The 19,500-nt window shown below is 42.9% G+C and overlaps 1 protein-coding gene across 1 annotated transcript in view; it reads right to left on the reverse strand.

Moving 5' to 3' along the window:
* SNX6 (sorting nexin 6) overlaps window positions 1-547 on the reverse strand; it is a 69,879-nt gene extending 69,332 nt beyond the window's left edge. Inside the window, 3 exon segments of the mRNA XM_084874905.1 lie at window positions 417-473; window positions 475-514; window positions 516-547. Coding sequence (XP_084731031.1) covers window positions 417-473; window positions 475-514; window positions 516-532 — 114 coding nt within the window. The 5' untranslated portion in view covers window positions 533-547.
* Window positions 548-19,500: the final 18,953 nt, after the last annotated feature.

The raw sequence follows: 19,500 nt of genomic DNA on the forward strand, positions 1-19,500 counted from the left end.
GGAGAAAGGAGGGTGGGCGGGAGCGGGTTTGGGAGGTCCACCCGGGGAAAAGGAGGGGGTGCCGCCGGGAAGGTCTGAGCATGGGTTTTCATAGCCCCCCAAAGTGGCGGGGGGAGGGGTCCAGCTCCGACCCCCAATGCCTCACCCGCGCCCCGGCCCGGGCTGGGGGAGGCCCGCCCGCCGCAGGGTCCGCGTCGGGGCGGGGACAGACGGGGGCGGCCGGTCCCTAGGAAATCAGGACCGAGCGTCCCCGAGGGAGGAAGGGCTGCAGAAGGGCGGGGCGCGGGCGGCGAGGAGGCTGAGAGGAGGCCGGCGAGGGAGGGGTGGCGGGCGCGCGACCCGGGACCCTTCCGCGTCCCACGGCCCGGGACCCGGCGGGGGAGGGAGGGTCCCGCGAACCAGGAGACAGAACTTACTCCGCGGTCCTCCTCCGAGAGGAAGTCGGGGCCGTCGTCCAGGCCTTCCTGCGGGGTCGGAGGGGCCCGGCGCGCCCGGGGGAAGGACGGAGTGAGGGAGACACAAAGGGAGACATTAGTGCCAGGCCGGCGGGGGGCCCCCCCAAGCCCGCCCCGCGCCCACGGCCCCCACCGCGCGCCGGGGGCTCGGCGCCGCTAGAGAACACCCACCATCATGGCTGCTCCGAGGCGAGGGCTGGCGCAGGCGCGCTCCGCACCGCGGGCCGGGGGAAGCCCACGGCGGCGGGAGGGGCGGGGCTAGTAAGGGGGCGGGGCATCATGGAAGCCCCGCCCATCGGCGCAGGGGCTGGGGTCTGCGAGCCGGGAGGAAGGGAGGCGGGGCTTCCTGCCGGAGGTCGGCGCCCCCGCAGGCCTAGACTCACTGCGGAGGAGGGAACGGCTGGAGGACTGGGGGGGCTCCGGACCGGGAAGGGCTGGAGGCCCCTTGGGGAGCTGTCCAGTTCCCTTTCCCTGAGGCCTGTGGCCGAAAACCAAGCCAGCGCCCTCCGCCCTCCGGAAGCCGCAATAAGTCATCCAATCTTTGTCTTGTGCCTCAGGATAATTAATTATCACAATTAATATTTTGCGGGAGAAGTTGTGGGAACCAAGGGCTTTAACACAGTGAGCCGTCAGGCAGTAATCAAGTTTTTACTGCCGGCAAGGTAATAAATGACTGCCTGAGAGGCTGGGCGCTGATGGCTGAGCACTATAAAAACGAGCGCTCCTGTCCTCGACGCCCAGAAATGCCCCACACCTACTCCCGCTGTCGGGCTGTGTGGTCTCACACGGCAGAACCATTCCTTAACATAGGACCATTTTACGTACATACACACACACCAGCAATCCTGTGCTTCCACTCAATTAATGGCGTCTTTAGATGTTAAAGCTAGAAATCTCAAAAGGTCCAATGCAGATCCTGCCTCTCCTTCATCACACCATCTAGGAACCAAATGCTATTGTTTCTGTAATTGATCATCTGCTGTTACTTAAACTGGTCCCATTTCTCCCCACAACGCTCTTCCACAGCAATTACCCTCACCATATCTCCTTTGGATCTTTGCAAAAATTCTCTTAACTTTTTAAAAAAATTTATTTCCATATCTCTTTCCTCCATTCTACACACTGCTGCCAGTTTTCTCCCTAGATACAAATGCTATTGATGATTACACGACTGCCTTGTTCAATAATCTTCACAAGTCTCCATATGTAAAAATCTAACTCCTCAGCCAATGATTACAGGCCCTCCACATTTTATTTTCTCTTTTTTCCAGACCCCTTGTTCTATCCTATTGAATGGAAGCTCTCAAGAGAATATTAAATTTACTAATTCTTTCATGAGAATTTCTAGCTTTTATTTTGTATATAAGGAGAAATGAGGCATAGAGAGATTAAGTTACTGCCCCAAAAGGGTTATTTTCCAATATAAGGGGGATGACTTTATTTTTTTTGTCTTTTGTTTATTGTTACCCAGTGCATTGGGTACTAGAGTAGTGTTTTCCATTGGGAGTCACGAAGCATCATTCAGAATCGGTGTAGTGTGAGGAAATGTCAGAAGGAATGTTCCAGTAATTTGTTGCTTATAAAAAATGCCAATATGGGGAGAGAGAGGTAGAAACATCAATGATATGAGAGGAGCATCATCTATCGGCTGCCTCCTGCACAGTCCCTACTGGGGATCAAGCCCTCAATCCAGGCATGTGCCCTCACCGGGAATCAAACCGTGACCGCGTGGTTTATACATAGGTCAATGCTCAACCACCGAGGCAATTTCAGGATATTTATTACAATGTTTAGTTGAGTCATGTTTTAAACTTTAATAAAACCAAATTCATTCACACACACACAAAAAAGCCAATATGTCCTAATGACCTATTTCTGGATTGAAGATAATGCCTACAAAGCTCCACTTCCTGGATGGAGAGAGAAGAGTGGTGCTACATTACTGTGTACAAATGATAGGAGGGTCAGTGTGTCCTTGTGGACAAAGGTCAAGAAGGGTCACATAGGACCACCTCAAAGGCCTCTCTGATAATGAAGTAAGGGCTTTAAATATATTTTATTGATTTTGTACAGAGAGAAAGGGAGAGAGATAGAGAGTTAGAAACATCGATGAGAGAGAGTCATCGATCAGCTGCCTCTTGCACACCCCCTACTGGGGATATGCCCGCAACCAAGGTACATGCCCTTGACCGGAATCGAACCCGGGACCCTTCAGTCCCCAAGCCGACGCTCTATCCATTGAGCCAAACCGGTCTCGGCTGAAGTAAGGGCTTTAAATTTAAATTTTTAAGCCATGTCCGGAAACATCTCCCAGAAACATTGAAATTCCCAAATGCTAAATTTAAAAATTACTAGTTATGAAAAATTATTTAAAATATGTGGAGCCAACTAAAATGATCTAATAAGACATATAGTAGTTGCTGCCATTAAAATCAATAGCTGAAAACTCATGAGTAGAGAACCCAACCTTGAAATAATTAAGTAGTTCTTTAATACCTGAGCCTTCCTTTCTGAACAAAGGTCTCAAGCTATCTTTTCTGAATTATAAAAAGGAATTATTAGTAACCAATACTAACAGCTATCAAAAAGCCAGTTACAATTAAGGAATATCAAAATAAATTGATCTAAACTCACATAACAGATTTTTCTACTACTTATAAAATAAAACAAGAAGATATTAAAGCTGAACCACTCCTCTAACACCTTTAACCAAATAATCAATTTTTATCTTGTTTTGATAGATCTCTATAAAATTACTTACTTTTATATAAATTTTAAAAGCAAAATATGTTGAGTCACAATCTGATTACTTCAAAGATTTAGCTACATGAACGTAAAATGCTATAATTGCGAATAGTTTACCAACAGTATGCTTCAAAAACAAATGTATTGGGCTGAAACCGGTTTGGCCCAGTGGATAGAACATCAGCCTGCGGACTGAAGGGTCCCAGGTTCGATTCCGGTCAAGGGCAAGTTTGAAATAGTAATTATTTTGCCGGGACCGGTTTGGCTGAATGGATAGAGTGTCGGCTTGGGGACTGAAGGGTCCCGGGTTCGATTCCGGTCAGGGGCATGTACCTTGGTTGCGGGCATATCCCCAGTGGGGGGTGTGCGGGAGGCAGCTGATCGATGACTCTCTCTCATTGATGTTTCTAACTCTCTATCCCTCTTTCTTCCTCTCTGTAAAAAATCAATAAAATATATTTAAAAAAAAAAAAAGAAAAAAGAAATAGTAATTATTTAATTACATGGAGAGGAAAACTTTTTATCATGTTCTGATCAAAGAAGTTTTTACCAAGACATATTTTTATCAGTTCCTCACATTCTCAAATTCTAGGAGACCCTATTCTATTTTGGATGACCTTGGGTCCTAATTTTTCTTCCTTCTTCCTGGGTGTTATGCTACAAAATTCTCTACAGGAAGATCACAGAACTTCATTTTTTCCAGGATGTGCTATATTATTTAGGATGCCTAATGCCAAGTAACAAAAGAGTCAATTCAAATAAACTTGAGTAGTAAGGAAATTTATTATCCTATATAATAAAACCCTAATATGTAAATCAATTGAATGGCGGAATGAACGGTTGCTATGATGTGACTCACCACCAGGGCGCAGATGCTCAATGCAGGAGCTTCTCCCTGATGGTCAGTGTGCTCCCACAGGGGGAGTGCTGTTGAGCCAGCAGCCGGGCTCATGGCTGGTGAGCACAGTGGCAGTGGCAGTGGCATGAGTCTCTCCCGCCTCTGCAGAAGTGCTAAGGAGCAGCGAGCCACGCAGTAAGGAGTAGCGAGCAGGTGGGCGGTATGGAGCGGGGTGTCCTGGACTGCCAGAGGGACGTCTGACTGCCAGCTTAGGCCTGATCTGGGATTGGGCCCAAGCTAGCAGATGGATATCCCCTGAGGGGTCTTGGACTGCAAGAGGGCGCAGGCTGGGCTGAGGGGACCCCCCCACCCCCTCCCCCCCGCTACCCTTCCAGTGCACCAGGCCTCTAGTCTCACAATAAGAAAGTAAAAAAAAAATAAGAAGTCTATGGGAATAGTACAATCAGTAGATTCCTGGTGCCATCAAAGACCTGATGCCTTCCAACTCTCCAATTTGCTATCTTCAGTGACCACCTCATTCTAAAGCTGATATTCCTCACGATCCAGGATGACTATGGCAACTTTAGGTTTCACATCCTAGCTAATAAAGACAGAATATGCAAATTGACCATAATTCTGCAACAAAGATGGAGGCACCCATAGCCAATAAGGAGGGAATATGAAAATTGACACCTCAAGGGGAGAGGTGGAAGGCAGGCGGAAAGGCAGCTTCAGCTGGAGCAAAGGCGGTGCTGGCAGCCAGGGGGAGGAATGCCTATGCTTGCACAAATCTTCATGCACTGGGCCTCTAGTTGGGACATAATATCCACAAGTAGAAAAAAAAAATTGCTTAGAAAACTTCCATCTCTCCTGTAGACCTTTCATATCTCAGTCTAATACTGGATCTCATGCCTACCTTTAAAGGGGACTGGTTATAAATAAGATTAAGTTAGAGCAGCAATTTTCAAGTGATATGCTATAAGAATTTTAAAAACATGCAATACCTGAGTTTTCAGTCAGGGGCTCTGACGTCTTTTCCCTTAGATTGTCAAATGAAAAAGCAGACACAACCAGCATAACACTAGCCATCCGGTGACTTTATTAATTAGTTTATGTGCGCCATGAGATGGAAAAGGTTGAAAATAGTTGGCTTAGAGTCTAAACCTTAGACCAGTCAGGAATTATTGCTGGGACTGGGACGGGGGCTAGCTTCCCCAAACCACAATGCTTCTTGGAAGAATATGGACACTTGGGTAAAACTGGAGATTCCAGGAAGGAGACAAAGGGAAATGCATGTGGGTGAAAAAGCCATCAGTGTCTCTATAATAGCAATCAACAAAGACATGTTCTCTAACACTAAATCTGTTAGGTACAATGCAAAATGAATCACTGATAATCCACTAAAGATAATCATCTGCCGAAACCGGTTTGGCTCAATGGATAGAGCGTCGGCTTGGGGACTGAAGGGTCCTGGGTTCGATTCCGGTCAAGGGCATGTACCTTGGTTGCGGGCACATCCCCAGTAGGGGGTGTGCAAGAAGCAGCTGATCTATGACTCTCTCTCATGGATGTTTCTAATTCTCTATCTCTCTCCCTTCCTCTCTGTGAAAAATCAATAAAATATATATTAAAAAAAATAATCATCTGTTGCTTTTTTTTTTTTTAATCTGAGAAAGCTTGTTTATTTTTCTTGCTTTAATGGAACAACATATTCCATCAAATTATCCAAGGAAATCCAGATAATTATCTATTTCTTCAAGGTTTTAAAAGACCACAGAAGGATAAACATTATGCCACTTTCTCCCTCTATACGTAAGGAATTCAAATACAGAAATAAGCTGCAGTGCTGAGGTAACATTGCAACTTTCTTCCAACATGACTACTAGGTGCTTAAGGTTAAATATGAATATTGCTGTGAGGTTTCAAGTTACTTGATGAACCAATATCACGTCTCATTTAGACCAAAAGCAGGACATTTAGACCAAATGCACCTGAAAGGAATATTTTCAATATATGAATATGTAAGTGTGTGTGTGTGTGTGTGTGTGTGTGTGTGTAAGGAAAGGTTGATTGAACCACACTGATAACAGAAAGTTAGAAGCCAGCCGAAATCGATTTGGCTCAGTGGATAGAGAGTCGGCCTGCGGACTGAAAGGTCCCAGGTTCGATTCCAGTCAAGGGCATGTACATTGGTTGCGGGCACATCTCCGGTACGGAGTGTGCAGGAGGCAGCTGGTCGATGTTTCTCTCTCATCGATGTTTCTAGCTCTCTATCCCTCTCCCTTCCTCTCTGTGAAAAACCAATAAAATATATATTAAAAAAAAAAAAAAGTTAGAAGCCAGCCGTTGTTGGAAATACTGAAACATACACAGTCCTTGTGCTCAAAATCTTCAGGGGAATTTCTTCTGTAATTTCATCCATTTGAGTCTCATTCAGAAACAGCTTTAGCTTTAGCTTCCTGCTGCAAAGGGCAAACATCTCGGCTGCTTCACAAGGAGGCCTTCCTAGGTGAGTCCGTTCTGCCCAGGAGGGTTTTCCAGCAGGAGGGTGCCCACTGTTCCCATTAAACACTCTTGTGGGTTTGCATCCAGGAGCCGTAGCTGCTATGCTGGCAGGGAAGAGTACCAGGACTGTCAATCACAGAGGGAGCTGGTCCTGCCGTCACACACAGCATCTCTCCTCTAAGACTCAGTCAGTCGGTTTGGTTTTGTATCTGTTTCCCCGTGAAAGAGCGCCAGCTCTGTACTTTTCACACCAAAAATGCTAGTAACAACACTCGTCAGCTTTAGGAGGTCTAAGTGATCATCGCCTTTTGGATTTCCCAGAAGCAGTACTCCACCTTGGTCACTGCCATTTGCACAAATGTGAAGAGTGACATATGCACAGGCAGGGCCTGGTGTGGAGGATCCCCTGGTGAGTGTAATTTTCTTGTTAGGCCCCTTTAACTGCATTTTTTCTTGAATAAGGATTTTATCTGATGTTAGGGACTGGATATGGTTTCAAGGAAGCTTTTATGGTGGCAAATATGAACTCCATGTGGCTTTCGATAATGGTGCTCAGATAATTTCCTTCAGACGTTGCTGTGTAATAAACTGTTATTTCATCAGTGGGAACCAGATTGCACTTTTTGTGAAGTTTCTGGATGCGATTGATGACTTCCTGAGCCACCATCTGTTGCTTTTGAAAGCTCTTTATATATTAAGAATAAAGATGCTTTTAGGTTTTTAAAGATGCTTTTAAGTAACTTTGCTTTTTAATTTTAGGTTATGATGTGTTGACATGCACAAATTAAAATATATATATATATATATATATATATATATATATATATATATATATATATATATTGACTTCAGAGAGGAAGGGAGAGGGAGAAAGAGGTAGATTCATCAATGATGAGATATAACCATTGATCAGCTGCCTTCTGCACACCCCACACTGGGGATCAAGCCTGCAACCCAGGCATGGTTCATAGGTTGACCCTTAACCACTGTGCTATGCTGCTCAGGTCGCAAATTTTAAATTTAATGTACCTAGATCTATCTGTCTTTTTGTCCTTTAGGCTTCTATTTTAGTGATAATGCCAAGAAGGACCCAGACCATCCCAAGATTCCATACTAGTAAATATCCACAATTTTTCTTTTTTTTCGTTATTTTTTTTTTCATATTTATTTATTTATTTCCCCCCATTTTAAATCAATCTTTATTGTTCATATTATTACAAAAGTTACTCATTTTCCCCCCCTCCACCAGGTTCCCACCCCACCCTCTGCCCTTTCCCCACCCCCGTTGTCCTCATCCATAGGTGCACAGTTTATGTTCAGTCTCTTCCCGCATCCACCACTCCCCCTTTCCCCGAGAATTGTTAGTTCACTCCCCTTCCATACCTCTGATTCTATTATATTCAACAGTTAATATTGTTCATCAGGTTTTTTAATTCCCTTGGTTATTAGATTCACTTGTTGATAGTTACGTATTTGTTGTTCATAATTTTTATCTTTATCTTCTTCCTCTTCCTAAAGAACCCCCTTCAGCACTTCATATAATTCTGATTTGGTGGTGATGAACTCCTTTAGCTTTTTTTTATTTGTGAAACTTTTTATCTGGCCTTTGATTCTGAGTGATAGCTTTGCAGGGTAGAGTACTTTTGGCTGTAGGTTCTTGTTATTCATCACCTTGAATATTTCTTGCCATTCCCGTCTGGCCTGCATGGTTTCTGTTGAGAAATCAGCTGACAATCCTATGGGTGCTCCTTTATAGGTAACTACCTGCTTTGCTCTTGCTGCTTTTAATATTCTCTCTTTGTCTTTTGCTCTTGGAATTTCAATTATGATGTGTCTTGGTGTGGTCCTCTTTGGATTCCTTTTGTTTGGAGTTCTGTGCGCTTCTTGGACTTGTAAGTCTATTTCTTTCCCCAGGTGGGGGAAGTTTTCTGTCACTATTTTTTCCAATATGTTTTCGGTATCTTGCTCTCTCTCTTCTTCTAGAGCCCCCATAATTCCGATGTTGGTTCGCTTGAAGTTGTCCCAGAGGTTTCTTACATTATTTTCAACTTTCTGGATTCTCTTTTCTTCTTGCTTCTGCATAGGAGTGTCCTCTGGCTCTTTGTGTTCCAAATCTTTGACTTGATTCTTGTGATCTTCCATTAGGACTCTGTATAATATTTTTTATTTCAGACAGTGTATTCTTTATTTCTAGTTGATCCCTTTTCGTATCCTCATAGGTCTCATTTATTTTATTGGCCTTTTCTAGGAAATTCTTGAAAAACCTTATAACCGTGGTTTTGAACTCTATATCTAGTTGTTTGTTATACCCCATTTCTTTCGTTTGTGATCTGTTTCCTTGTCTCGGCATTTTCTCTGCTTCCCTGAGTTGGTAGGGTGGCTTTGTGTGCTAAGGTGTCCTATATGGTTCAGTGGGTCAGCCTCCCAATTACCTGAGGTGGACAATCTTGGTGCACCCCTTTGTGAACTGTGTGTACAGCTTTATTGTAATTAAGTTTTGATTGTTGTTGGTATCACTGGAAGGAACTGACCTCCAGGCCAATTGGCTGTGAGGATCAGCTGTGTCTATGCCGGGAGACAGCCTTATTTGACTAGATTGGGAAAATTGCAAAAGCCTCTGTGTTCAGCTTGGATGGGGCGAAGTTTCAGGGTGGACCCTACAGCCTTGGCTTCCCTCAGCCCCTCCCTATGAGATTCCTGAGTCTCAGTGTTCCTCATTTTCCTTAGGTACTCGCTGCAAGCACCTCTGAGAGAAAGGTGCCCTCAAGTTTCGCCTGCTACCAGACAGTCTAGTCTCTCCCCCAACGAGCCCACAACTGGGGTTCAGTTCAGTTGGAAGTGGGGTTGGAAGTGGAGTTCAGAGCAGTCTGGAGCTTTTGTCTCCTTCCCGCCAGGGCAATCCAGCCGCACAGTCAACAGTCCGTCCTTTGCGTGCCTTCTCGTGCACGCCTCCGGAACTCTGCCTTTTGCCGCTCCCCTGAGTTTTCGCCTTACAGCCCAGATTCCCTCTGTATGAGCCTGGGTCCCCAGGGTCTCACCCAGAACTGGGGTTCAGTGCAGTCGGAACTGGGGTTCAGCACAGTCCAGAGCTTTTATCTCCTTCCCGCTAGGGAAAGCCAGCCAGCACTCAGCTGTCCCCTCCTCTCCAACTCCTTCCTCTCCCCACGCGTGCACCATGTCTCCATACCTTAGGCTTTTACAGCTAGCTCCTCTGCTTTTCCTTCTGGTTTTCTTTCCTTCTAGTTGTAGAATTTCCAGTCAGTCAACTTTTCTGTAGTTCTGGATAATGTCCATTTTGTATTTTAGTTGTATTTTTTTAAATTGTTGTGTGAGGCTGCAGTTAGGTGTTTTCCTATGCTGCCATCTTCGTTTCTCCTTGTTATTTTCAAATATCCACAATTTTTCTAGTCAGTTATTAGATTGAAAGTTCTTGATTTCGGTTAATGAACCAAATCAGATGTGTGGGAATCCTTAACACGACCCACGTGATTAGGGCCCACTCAGGGTCCAGTGTTTGGAGGAGGCCACACACTAAAATGAAGAGAGAGACTAGAAAAGAGTTAATTTGGGACAAATGGGGGGCCAGGCGGGAGTCAACCTCTAGTGGGAAGACTCTCTGGCCTTGCTATCCCTTTTATTGAGGCTGCTATGGGACACACCCATTACCCTTAAGCAGCTTTGGGAAACACCCATAGCCCTTAGGCAGGTGATAAGCAGATTATCATATCAGTAAGGATTTACGTGATTATAAGATGGGGAAGTTGCCTCAGTTACTACGGTATTGTCTCAATTAGATAGGGTGTGGTTGGCTCTGACCTTTCAGAGCTTCAAGGTTGACCAGCCTCTTTCTATCAGTGAGACAATGATTGGTTTCCGGCACAGATGAACAAAACAGATTTGTCAACAAGAACTCAAATCTTTAAGTTATTTGAAATAAAATCTGACTACATTTGCATTCTAGATTCAGTGGAGCAGACTAAGAACCCTACTGTGAGAATTCTACCCAGAGATCAATGTGATTTTTTTAAAAGACAGAAAACTTTCTAACATCTAAAATATTTAATTTCCAGCCAGGCCCGGAACAGCTCGCTCCTCTCCTGCCCCTGCCCCACGGCTGCCTCTCAGACATGGCTGGAAACTTTTGCGGGAACTTGAGGGTCTGCTGAATCAAATGATGAAGGCTTGGATCTGGATACAGTATGTTGAGTTAGTATAGGGCTGGGGTGTTGATCTGTGAGTGCCTTGGGTGGGGCCTGGATGAGGCTGGTTGACCTATTTGGAAATGTCTTTTGTGTGAAATGTATCATTGGCATGTGGTGGTATTATTGATATGAGAAAATGCTAAGTAATTGATTTACTATCTGAAAAGGGATTTACTATCGGGGAAAGGGAGGGAGGAAGAGACTGAACATAAACTGCACCTATGGATGAGGACAATGGGGGATGGGGAGGGGGCGGAGGGTGGGGTGGGAACCTGGTGGAGGGGGGAAGAAATGAGGAACCTTTGTAACAATATGAACAATAAAGATTGATTAAAAAAATAAAATAAAATATTTAATTTCCAAAATTATTTAATTTCTAAAATATTTAATTTCTAAAATATTTAATTTCCAAAAAATTAGATTTTTACTAAAATTTTCAAGAACACATTTTTTTTGTGCAACATGAAAGGAAGCTATTTTTTTTTTTATTAGCTCATAGCAAAAGAGGATTTTTAGATATTTTACAAAATTATTGGATTCTATGCAGCATGTAAGTTATTGCTTTTCCCAGTTAAGAATTTCTACTTTCAGAATAAAAATATAATTTATTCTACTACTTCTCTAGGGTTCCCCCTCCTTCTTTCTTTTGTGTGAGAAGCTTTTTCACTTCCTCTTTTCCCTATATTTTGAAAGCTGAAGTGGTTTTTTTTTGAAGTTCTGGTCTGCAAAGAATGCTGATGACTCAAGATGTCTCCAGGAAAGGTGACTGACTCCCAAAACCAAACTTAGCAACTTCTAATCATTTTTGGATACTCCCTCTACTCACAGTGGACTGCCATCAATATTGTATGTTTTCATCCTTGGAAGACTGAAATCTTAGGAGTTGAAATATGTCTTCTCTTAATCATATCACATTAACTTTTAGAGCTAGATCCTTTATTATTTTGGTCAGCTAATAGATAATAAACCCTAAAACTGACCATTACATCCACTATGCTGACAGATATGCCTCTCCTCCACCCCAATCACCAGATGAGTTCTGAATAAAATTTCAATTTGGTAATTGGATCGTGCAATCTCTTGTGCAACAGTGAGTGAGGCACTGCAGCTTTAAAAAAGTGGGACTGCCAAAACCGGTTTGGCTCAATGGATAGAGCGTCGGCCTGCAGACTGAAAGGTCCTGGGTTTGATTCTGGTCAAGGGCATGTACATTGGTTGCAGCACATCCCCGGTAGGGGGTGTGCAGGAGGCAACTGGTCGATGATTCTCTCTCATAGATGTTTCTAACTCTCTATCCCTCTCTCTTCCTCTCTGTAAAAAATCAATAAAATATATATTTTTTAAAAAAGTGGGACCATTAACAGGTTTTAAATTAAAATTTTTAAATGTATTTTATTGATTTTTCACAGAGAGGAAGGGAGAGGGATAGATAGCTAGAAACATCGATGAGAGAGAATCATCGACCAGTTGCCTCCTGCACACCCCCTACCGGGGATGTGCTGCAACCAATGTACATGCCCTTGACCGGAATCGAACCTGGGACCTTTCAGTCCGCAGACCGACGCTCTATCCACTGAGCCAAACTGGTTTCGGCTTAAATTAAAATTTTTTAAATTTATTGATTTAGACAGAGAGAGAGACAGACAGAGAGGGGGGGGGGGAGGCATAGATTTGTTGTTCTATTGATATTTCTGTATTCTGTAATTGCTTTTTGTATGTGCCCTGATGGGGGATCAAACCCACAACCTTGATGTGTGGAGACAACGCTCTAACTAACAGAGCTACCCAGCCAGGGCTATCAATAGGTTTTTATAAACATGCTTTCTAAACTGTTTGTCACAAAATGTGCTCTTCTGGATTTGTTTCACTTTTTTGACTCCTATCCCATTTCACCTTTCCCCTGCCCCTCACCTGTGCAACTACAGAAATGTGCTCTCTATCCAGGAGCTCCATTTTTTGTTTTCTTTTTTCAGATTCCACATGTGAGACTATACTTGTCTTTCTCTCTCGCTGACTTATTTTACTTAGCATAATGACCCCAAGGGTCTACCCTTGTGTCACAATACAAGATTTAGTTATTTTTTATAGACATATCAGATCTATATTATATTTTCTTCATTCATTCATTCATTCATTCATGGAACTGAGGTTGTTTCCATATCTTTGCAATATTTAAAAAAAATGTTCCAGAGAGGAAGGGAGAGGAACAGAGAGATAGAAACAACAATGATGATAGAGAATCATTGATCTGCTGCCTCCTGTACACCCTTTACGTCGTATCAAGCTCATAACCCAGGCATGTATCCTTGACTAGAATAAAACATGGAACCATTCAGTCTGCAGGCCAACATTCTATCCACTGAACCAAACTGGCTAGGGCCAGCCTATGATATTTAGTTATAGCAGCCCAAATGGACTATGACACTATCTTTACAATTTCTCTAAATTCATTCCAAAAAATAAAGTTTATTAGAAAAAAAAAATTCCGAGAAGGGATTCAGGCATCCATAGCACAAAATGATTAAGAAGGCCTGCCCTAGCCTGGCTAGTGTGGTTCAGTGGTTGATTGTTGACCTGTGAACCAGAAGGTCATGGTTTAATTCTTGGTCAGGGCACATGGCCTGGTTGCAGGCTCCATCCCCAGTAGAGGGCATCAATGATCCTTTCTCATCATTGATGTTTCTATCTCTCTCTCCCTCTCCCTTCCACTTTGAAATCAATAAAAAAAAATCTATACTAATAAAATGATAATATGCTGGATAGTTAGACTGGATCTTACGGATGTCCTTCTGGACAAAACCATGGTGGCAGGGCTGAGACAGAAGCAGTTAGGGATGATCAGGCCGGCAGGGGAGAGCAGTTAGGGGGATCAGGCCAGGCTGAGAGACCCCCCTCCCGTGCATGAATTTTGTGCATCAGGCCTCTAGTATATTTATAAAAAAGAATGCCTGTCCTAGAGCCTCAGATACTACTGAACAAGGACGGAGGGCATCAGGATTGATTTAGGAAGCTTTTGTGATCCAGGCCTGTTAGCAGGACCATCTTCTCTGCCCACATTCAGTCATGTGACCTGTTCTGACCCTAGGAGGTCTGCGAAATGACAGTAACTCCTGGGCTGGGCAGCAACAACACTGAACTATATGGAAGTTGTGCACGACTCACCTAGCCATCTGCCACACGAGTTCAAGCAGTTGAGTCACATACATCCTATTCGTTAGGATTCTAATAGGAAACAGATGTCTCACTCAAATGAAGTGATTCGAGGAGGGTTCATTACAGGGAAAAAGTTCAAAGTTGAGTGTGGAGATAACGCAGGACCAGGACCAGCAAAGGCCCCAAGAGATTTAAATCTTCCTGAGAACAGAGATAAGTCCACCATAACAGGAGCATAGGAGGGAGTCCTTAATATTATAGATCCTCAGCAAAGTTTTAATTACATGGAAATAAATGGAGCTTAAAAGCTGGAAAATATATTACAAGTCAGGGCTGTCGAGCAGAAAAGTTATGTAAAGAATGACTTTTTCAAGTGCAAAGACTGAGTCAGACAGAACTGCATTTGGACCCAAGCTTTGCTACTAAGTGAAACAGGACTCGTTTTTGTAAATATGAAAACACTGAATATAAAAATATTCCCCCAAAAGACCAAAAAATAAAGAAAAAAAATCCCTAAATTCTGTTTTCTAGCTTTCCATCTCTGGCCTGAGTCTAGAGGTTTACGGTCCCAGAGCAAGGGAGAGCAGTCACTTGCCTTGTTTGTAGGATGCTTGGATGGTGGAATAGTTAGAACATGGTAGTTAGAGCTTCCCTAACAGTGTAAACATGATATTCTTTTTTTTTTTTTTTTTTTAAATATATTTTTATTGATTTTTTACAGAGGGAAAGGGAGAGGGATAGAGAGCTAGAAACATCGATGAGAGAGACACATGGATCAGCTGCCTCCTGCACCCCGCCCCCCCACAGGGGATGTGCCCACAACCAAGGTACATCCCCTTGACTGGAATTGAATCTGGGACCCTTCATTCCGCAGGCCAATGCTCTATCCACTGAGCCAAACCAGTCTTGGCTAAACATGATATTCTTGCCTGCCACTGAGACCTTGTCATGAGGCTGGAGTGGAGACAGAGACAGAAGAGCCAGCTCCTTTTGGTTTGGGGGGGAAGGAGAAGCCAGAGAAGAGGGAGGCATGGACAGACACATGGATCTTGATTTCTTCTCTCAGAATTTAGGTCTGGAAGGGGTCAGAGTGGCAGAGGCACTTGAGGCACACGCTGGTGCAGAGAGACACACTTGCTTTTGCCCAGTTTTAGGATTCTGAGATGAAGTGTCCAGGCGGATGCCACTTGCTAACCTAGCAGTTCATCCCCATCAGGCAGACAGAAATCTTGAGGATTAGCTTCCCTTAGTGCAGCATTTTTCAACCGCTGTTCCTGGTGTGCCGTAGGTGCAGACAAGACAAGAATTTTATAATTTTTCACTATTTTGTTTACTTAATATTTCATAATAAAGTAATTATAAAATACTTTCTTTGTGTTTATTTGATTCCTATTCAAGAGAATTACTTTATATATAGTCAATATAGGCACAGAGTTAAATTTTTTAACATTTTCTAATGGTGGTGTGCCTCGTGATTTTTTTCATGAAACAAGTGTGCCTTTGCCCAAAAAAGGTTGAAAAACACTGAGTTAGCCATTGCTATCTAGTAAATCACCCAAAAGTTTATTAGGTTAAAATAACAGTAGGGAAACTGTTATTTGGTCAGTAGGGAAACTCGGCTGTACCCAGTCAAATATATATATATATATATATATATATATATATATATATATATATATATATATTTTTTTTTTTAATTTTTATTTTTGGAAAAAAAATAACATTCATTATGAAGCACAGATTTGTAGATCATTTGGAGTTTGGCTGACCTAGACTGGGCTCGTTGGGATGGCAGAGACACATGAGTGCAGTCAAAAGAAGTGCAGTGATGTCTTAAGGCACACTGTCACTCACACTCACATGCTATTGGCCAAAGCAAGTCACATGGTCAAACCCAAAGCCAGGGGGCCAGGAAGTACAAGGGGCCTTGGCAAAAGTGTGGACACAGGGAGTATGGAAGCACTGAGGCAATAATTCAATCAACCACAGTGGCTTAATACAATGTAAGATTTTTCTCCCTCGTTTCACAGTCCACTGTGGTCAGTAGGGAAACTCGGCTGTACCCAGTCATTCAGTGACCCAGCTTCCTTCTATTGTGTGTCTCCCATCTCCTTTGGCTTTATCATTCTCTGAAAATATGAAAAAGAGAGACAAAGTGTGTAGGCTCCCTACAGCCTGCTGACTAATGGCCCCCAACGATATCCAAGTTCTAATCTCCAGAACCTGAGTGTTATATTGCAAAAAGAACTTTGCAGATGTAATTAAGTTAAGAGTCTTGAGATGGGAAGATTATCCTGGATTATCTGGCTGGGTTCTAAATGTAATCACCAGAGTTCTCATATAAGAGGGAGGCAAAAAGGTCAAAGAAGGAAGAAGGAAGTAGGAGATATGAAGATTAAAGATGGTGGAGTGATGTGAAGAAGAAGACGTGAACCAAGGAATGCAAGTGGCCTCCTGAAGCGAAAAAGGCAAGGAAATGGATTTCCCGCTGGAGTCTCCAGGAGGAACCAGCTCTGCTAACACCCTGACTGATGGCCTCGAGAAACAAGTGAATGAATTGTGTTTTTTAAGCAACTAAGTTTGTGGTAATTTGTTACAGAAGCAATAGGAAACTAGTGCAATTACATAAGGTGTTTTTTGTTGTTGTTTTTGTTGCTGTTTTTAATATGTCTTTATTGATTTCAGAGAGGAAGGAAGAGAGAAAAAGAGATAAAAACATCAATGATGAGAGAGAATCATTGATTGGCTGCCTCCTGCACGCCCCCTACTGGGGATCAAGCCCACAAGCCAGGCATGTGCCCTTGTCCAGAATCGAACCTGGACCCTTCAGTCCCCAGGCTGATGCTCTATCCACTGAGCCAAGTCAGCTAGAGCAGTTCCCATGCAGGAGTTTTATAGTTTGAGGTCTTATATTTAGGTCTTTCATTAATTTGAGGTTGTTTTGTTTGCTTGTTTTTGGTATATGGTGTAAGATAAGGGTCCAACTTCATTCTTTTTCACCTGGAAAACATTTGTTGAAGAGCCAGTCCTTTCACCATTGAGTGGTCTTGGCATCTTTGTTGAAAATCATTGACCCATACACAGAAGGGTTATTTCTGTGCTCTATCTTCTGTTTCATTGGTCTATGTGTCTGTCTTTATGCCAGTGCCACAGTGCTTTGTTTGCTGTAGCCTGGTAATATGTCTTGAAATTAGGAGGTGAGCATTCTCCAATTTTGCTCTTCTATTTCAAAACTGTTTGGGCTAGTCAGGGTCCATTTAGATCTCATATAAATTTTAGGATCTTTTTTTGTTTCTGCAAAAACTCTGTTGGAAGTTAGATAGGGGCGGTGTTGGATCTGTAAATTGCTTTAGGTAATATTGACATCTAACAACATTAAGATTTCTAATCCGTGAACATAGGATGTCTTCATGTGTGCATCCTTTTCGCTCACATCCCGTTGAAGTTAGTCGTATAGCCACGTCTATCTTTACAAGATCTGAGGAATGCGGTCTCTCTAACTGGCCAGGACCAAAAAAAAGGCGCGCCATTGCTGAGTGTCCAGCCAGTCTCCTCCACAGCTCTTCACAGAAGCTTCCAAACCATGGGTCCCACCAGTCCACAGATCATCTTTCAGCACGCCAAGAGCTCCTGCTCCTGTCCCACACCAGGCCTGAACAGTTACTGCAACCTCAGTCTTGCAGTGAATCCTGTAGCAGGTGATGGTAGTTTTAATCCAAATTTCTGAGACCCTCCCATATCAAGTTTGTACAAGGTCCCGATTCAGTTCAATGCAGGAGGCAGCTGGTAGATGTTTCTCTCTCATCGATGTTTCTAGCTCTCTATCCCTCTCTCTTCCTCTCTATAAAAAAAATCAATAAAATATATACTTTTTTAAAAAGAGGTAATTTGGCCCAATTCTCTACTTCTGAGAAGGCAAGGGTGGAGGTGGGGAGGAGACTGGGAGGAGTGAACACAGGAAGATGGGCTAGGGAGTATGATCTGTTCTGTTCCAAGATCAGTAGGCATGGAGAAAGTTGTATAGACCTTTTCAAATTTTTGTATGAGACCCCAAAACATCTCTACATAGCTGGCAATATCTGCTAGGTGCCTTACACCTGGAAGACCTGCTGGCTTTTGGCTTTGAGGAAGAGCTTAAGGTTGGGGAAACTTCTGGGCCTCAATCATACCACTAAGGCAGTGTTTTTCAACCTTTTTTGGGCAAAGGCACACTTGTTTCATGAAAAAAATCACGAGGCACACCACCATTAGAAAATGTAAAAAAATTTAACTCTGTGCCTATATTGACTATATATAAAGTAATTCTCTTAAATAGGAATCAAATAAACACAAAGAAAGTATTTTATAATTACTTTATTATGAAATATTAAGTAAACAAAATAGTGAAAAATTATAAAATTCTTGTCTTGTCTGCACCTACGGCACACCAGGCAACATCTCGCGGCACACTAGAACAGTGGTTGAAAAACGCTGGGCTAACTAATATAAATACTGAGATTTTAATATATATATATATATATATATATATATATATTTGGGTGATTTACTAGATAGCAATGGCTAACTAATATAAATACTGAGATTTTAATATATATATATATATATATATATATATATATATATATATTTGGGTGATTTACTAGATAGCAATGGCTAACTAATATAAATACTGAGATTTTAATATATATATATATATATATATATATATATATATATATATAAACATATTTTATTGAATTTTTACAGAGAGGAAGGGAGAGGGACAGAGAGTCAGAAACATCGATCAGCTGCCTCCTGCACACACCCTACTGGGGATGTGCCTGCAACCAAGGTACATGCCCTTGACCGGAATCGAACCTGGGACCTTTCAGTCCACAGGCTGACGCTCTATCCACTGAGCCATACCGGTTTCGGCTCAAATATATTTTTATTTATTTCAGAGAGTAAGGGAGAGGGAGAGAGAGATAGAAACATCAATGATGAGAGAGAATCATTGATTGGCTGTCTCCTGCACACCCCGCACTGGGGATGGAGCCTGAAACCCAGGAATATGCCCTGACTGGGGATCAAACTTCAATCTCCTGGTTTACAGGTCAATGCTTAGCCATTGAGCCATACTGGCAGGGCATAACGAATGTTATTTTAACCTAATAAACTTTTGGGTGATTTACTAGATAGCAATGGCTAACTAATATAAATACTGAGATTTTAATTTGTTTATTACAGCAGTTAGACTAAAACAGGGTCTGGAAGAGTGAGTGAGGGAGCCGGGAGAATGGAACACTGTGGGGAGCTGGAATCTATTATTCCAGTGGGGTAGCCGTTCCCGGTGACAGCAAGGTCCCAGGAGTAATCTTGGAAGAGAGTAGATAAAACTGAATGGAGAAGGTCACTGGAGAAGAGCAGATCAAAGATAATGACAGAACTTGAGTTGGAGTGGAAGATTACAAGTCTGAGCCACCACTGAATAGAGGAACTGGTCTTGAGATTGGAAAGCTAAACCTCAGGTAACTTTGGAAAGAAAATTTAAAATTGCTGGAATGACCCTGTGAATAGTAAGTAAGCATGGGAGACCTCCTCCTAATTCCTCCGGTATGGAAAC

This window comes from Pipistrellus hanaki, assembly GCF_964339955.1.
Source record: "Pipistrellus hanaki genome assembly, chromosome: 1".
NCBI lineage: Eukaryota > Metazoa > Chordata > Mammalia > Chiroptera > Vespertilionidae > Pipistrellus > Pipistrellus hanaki.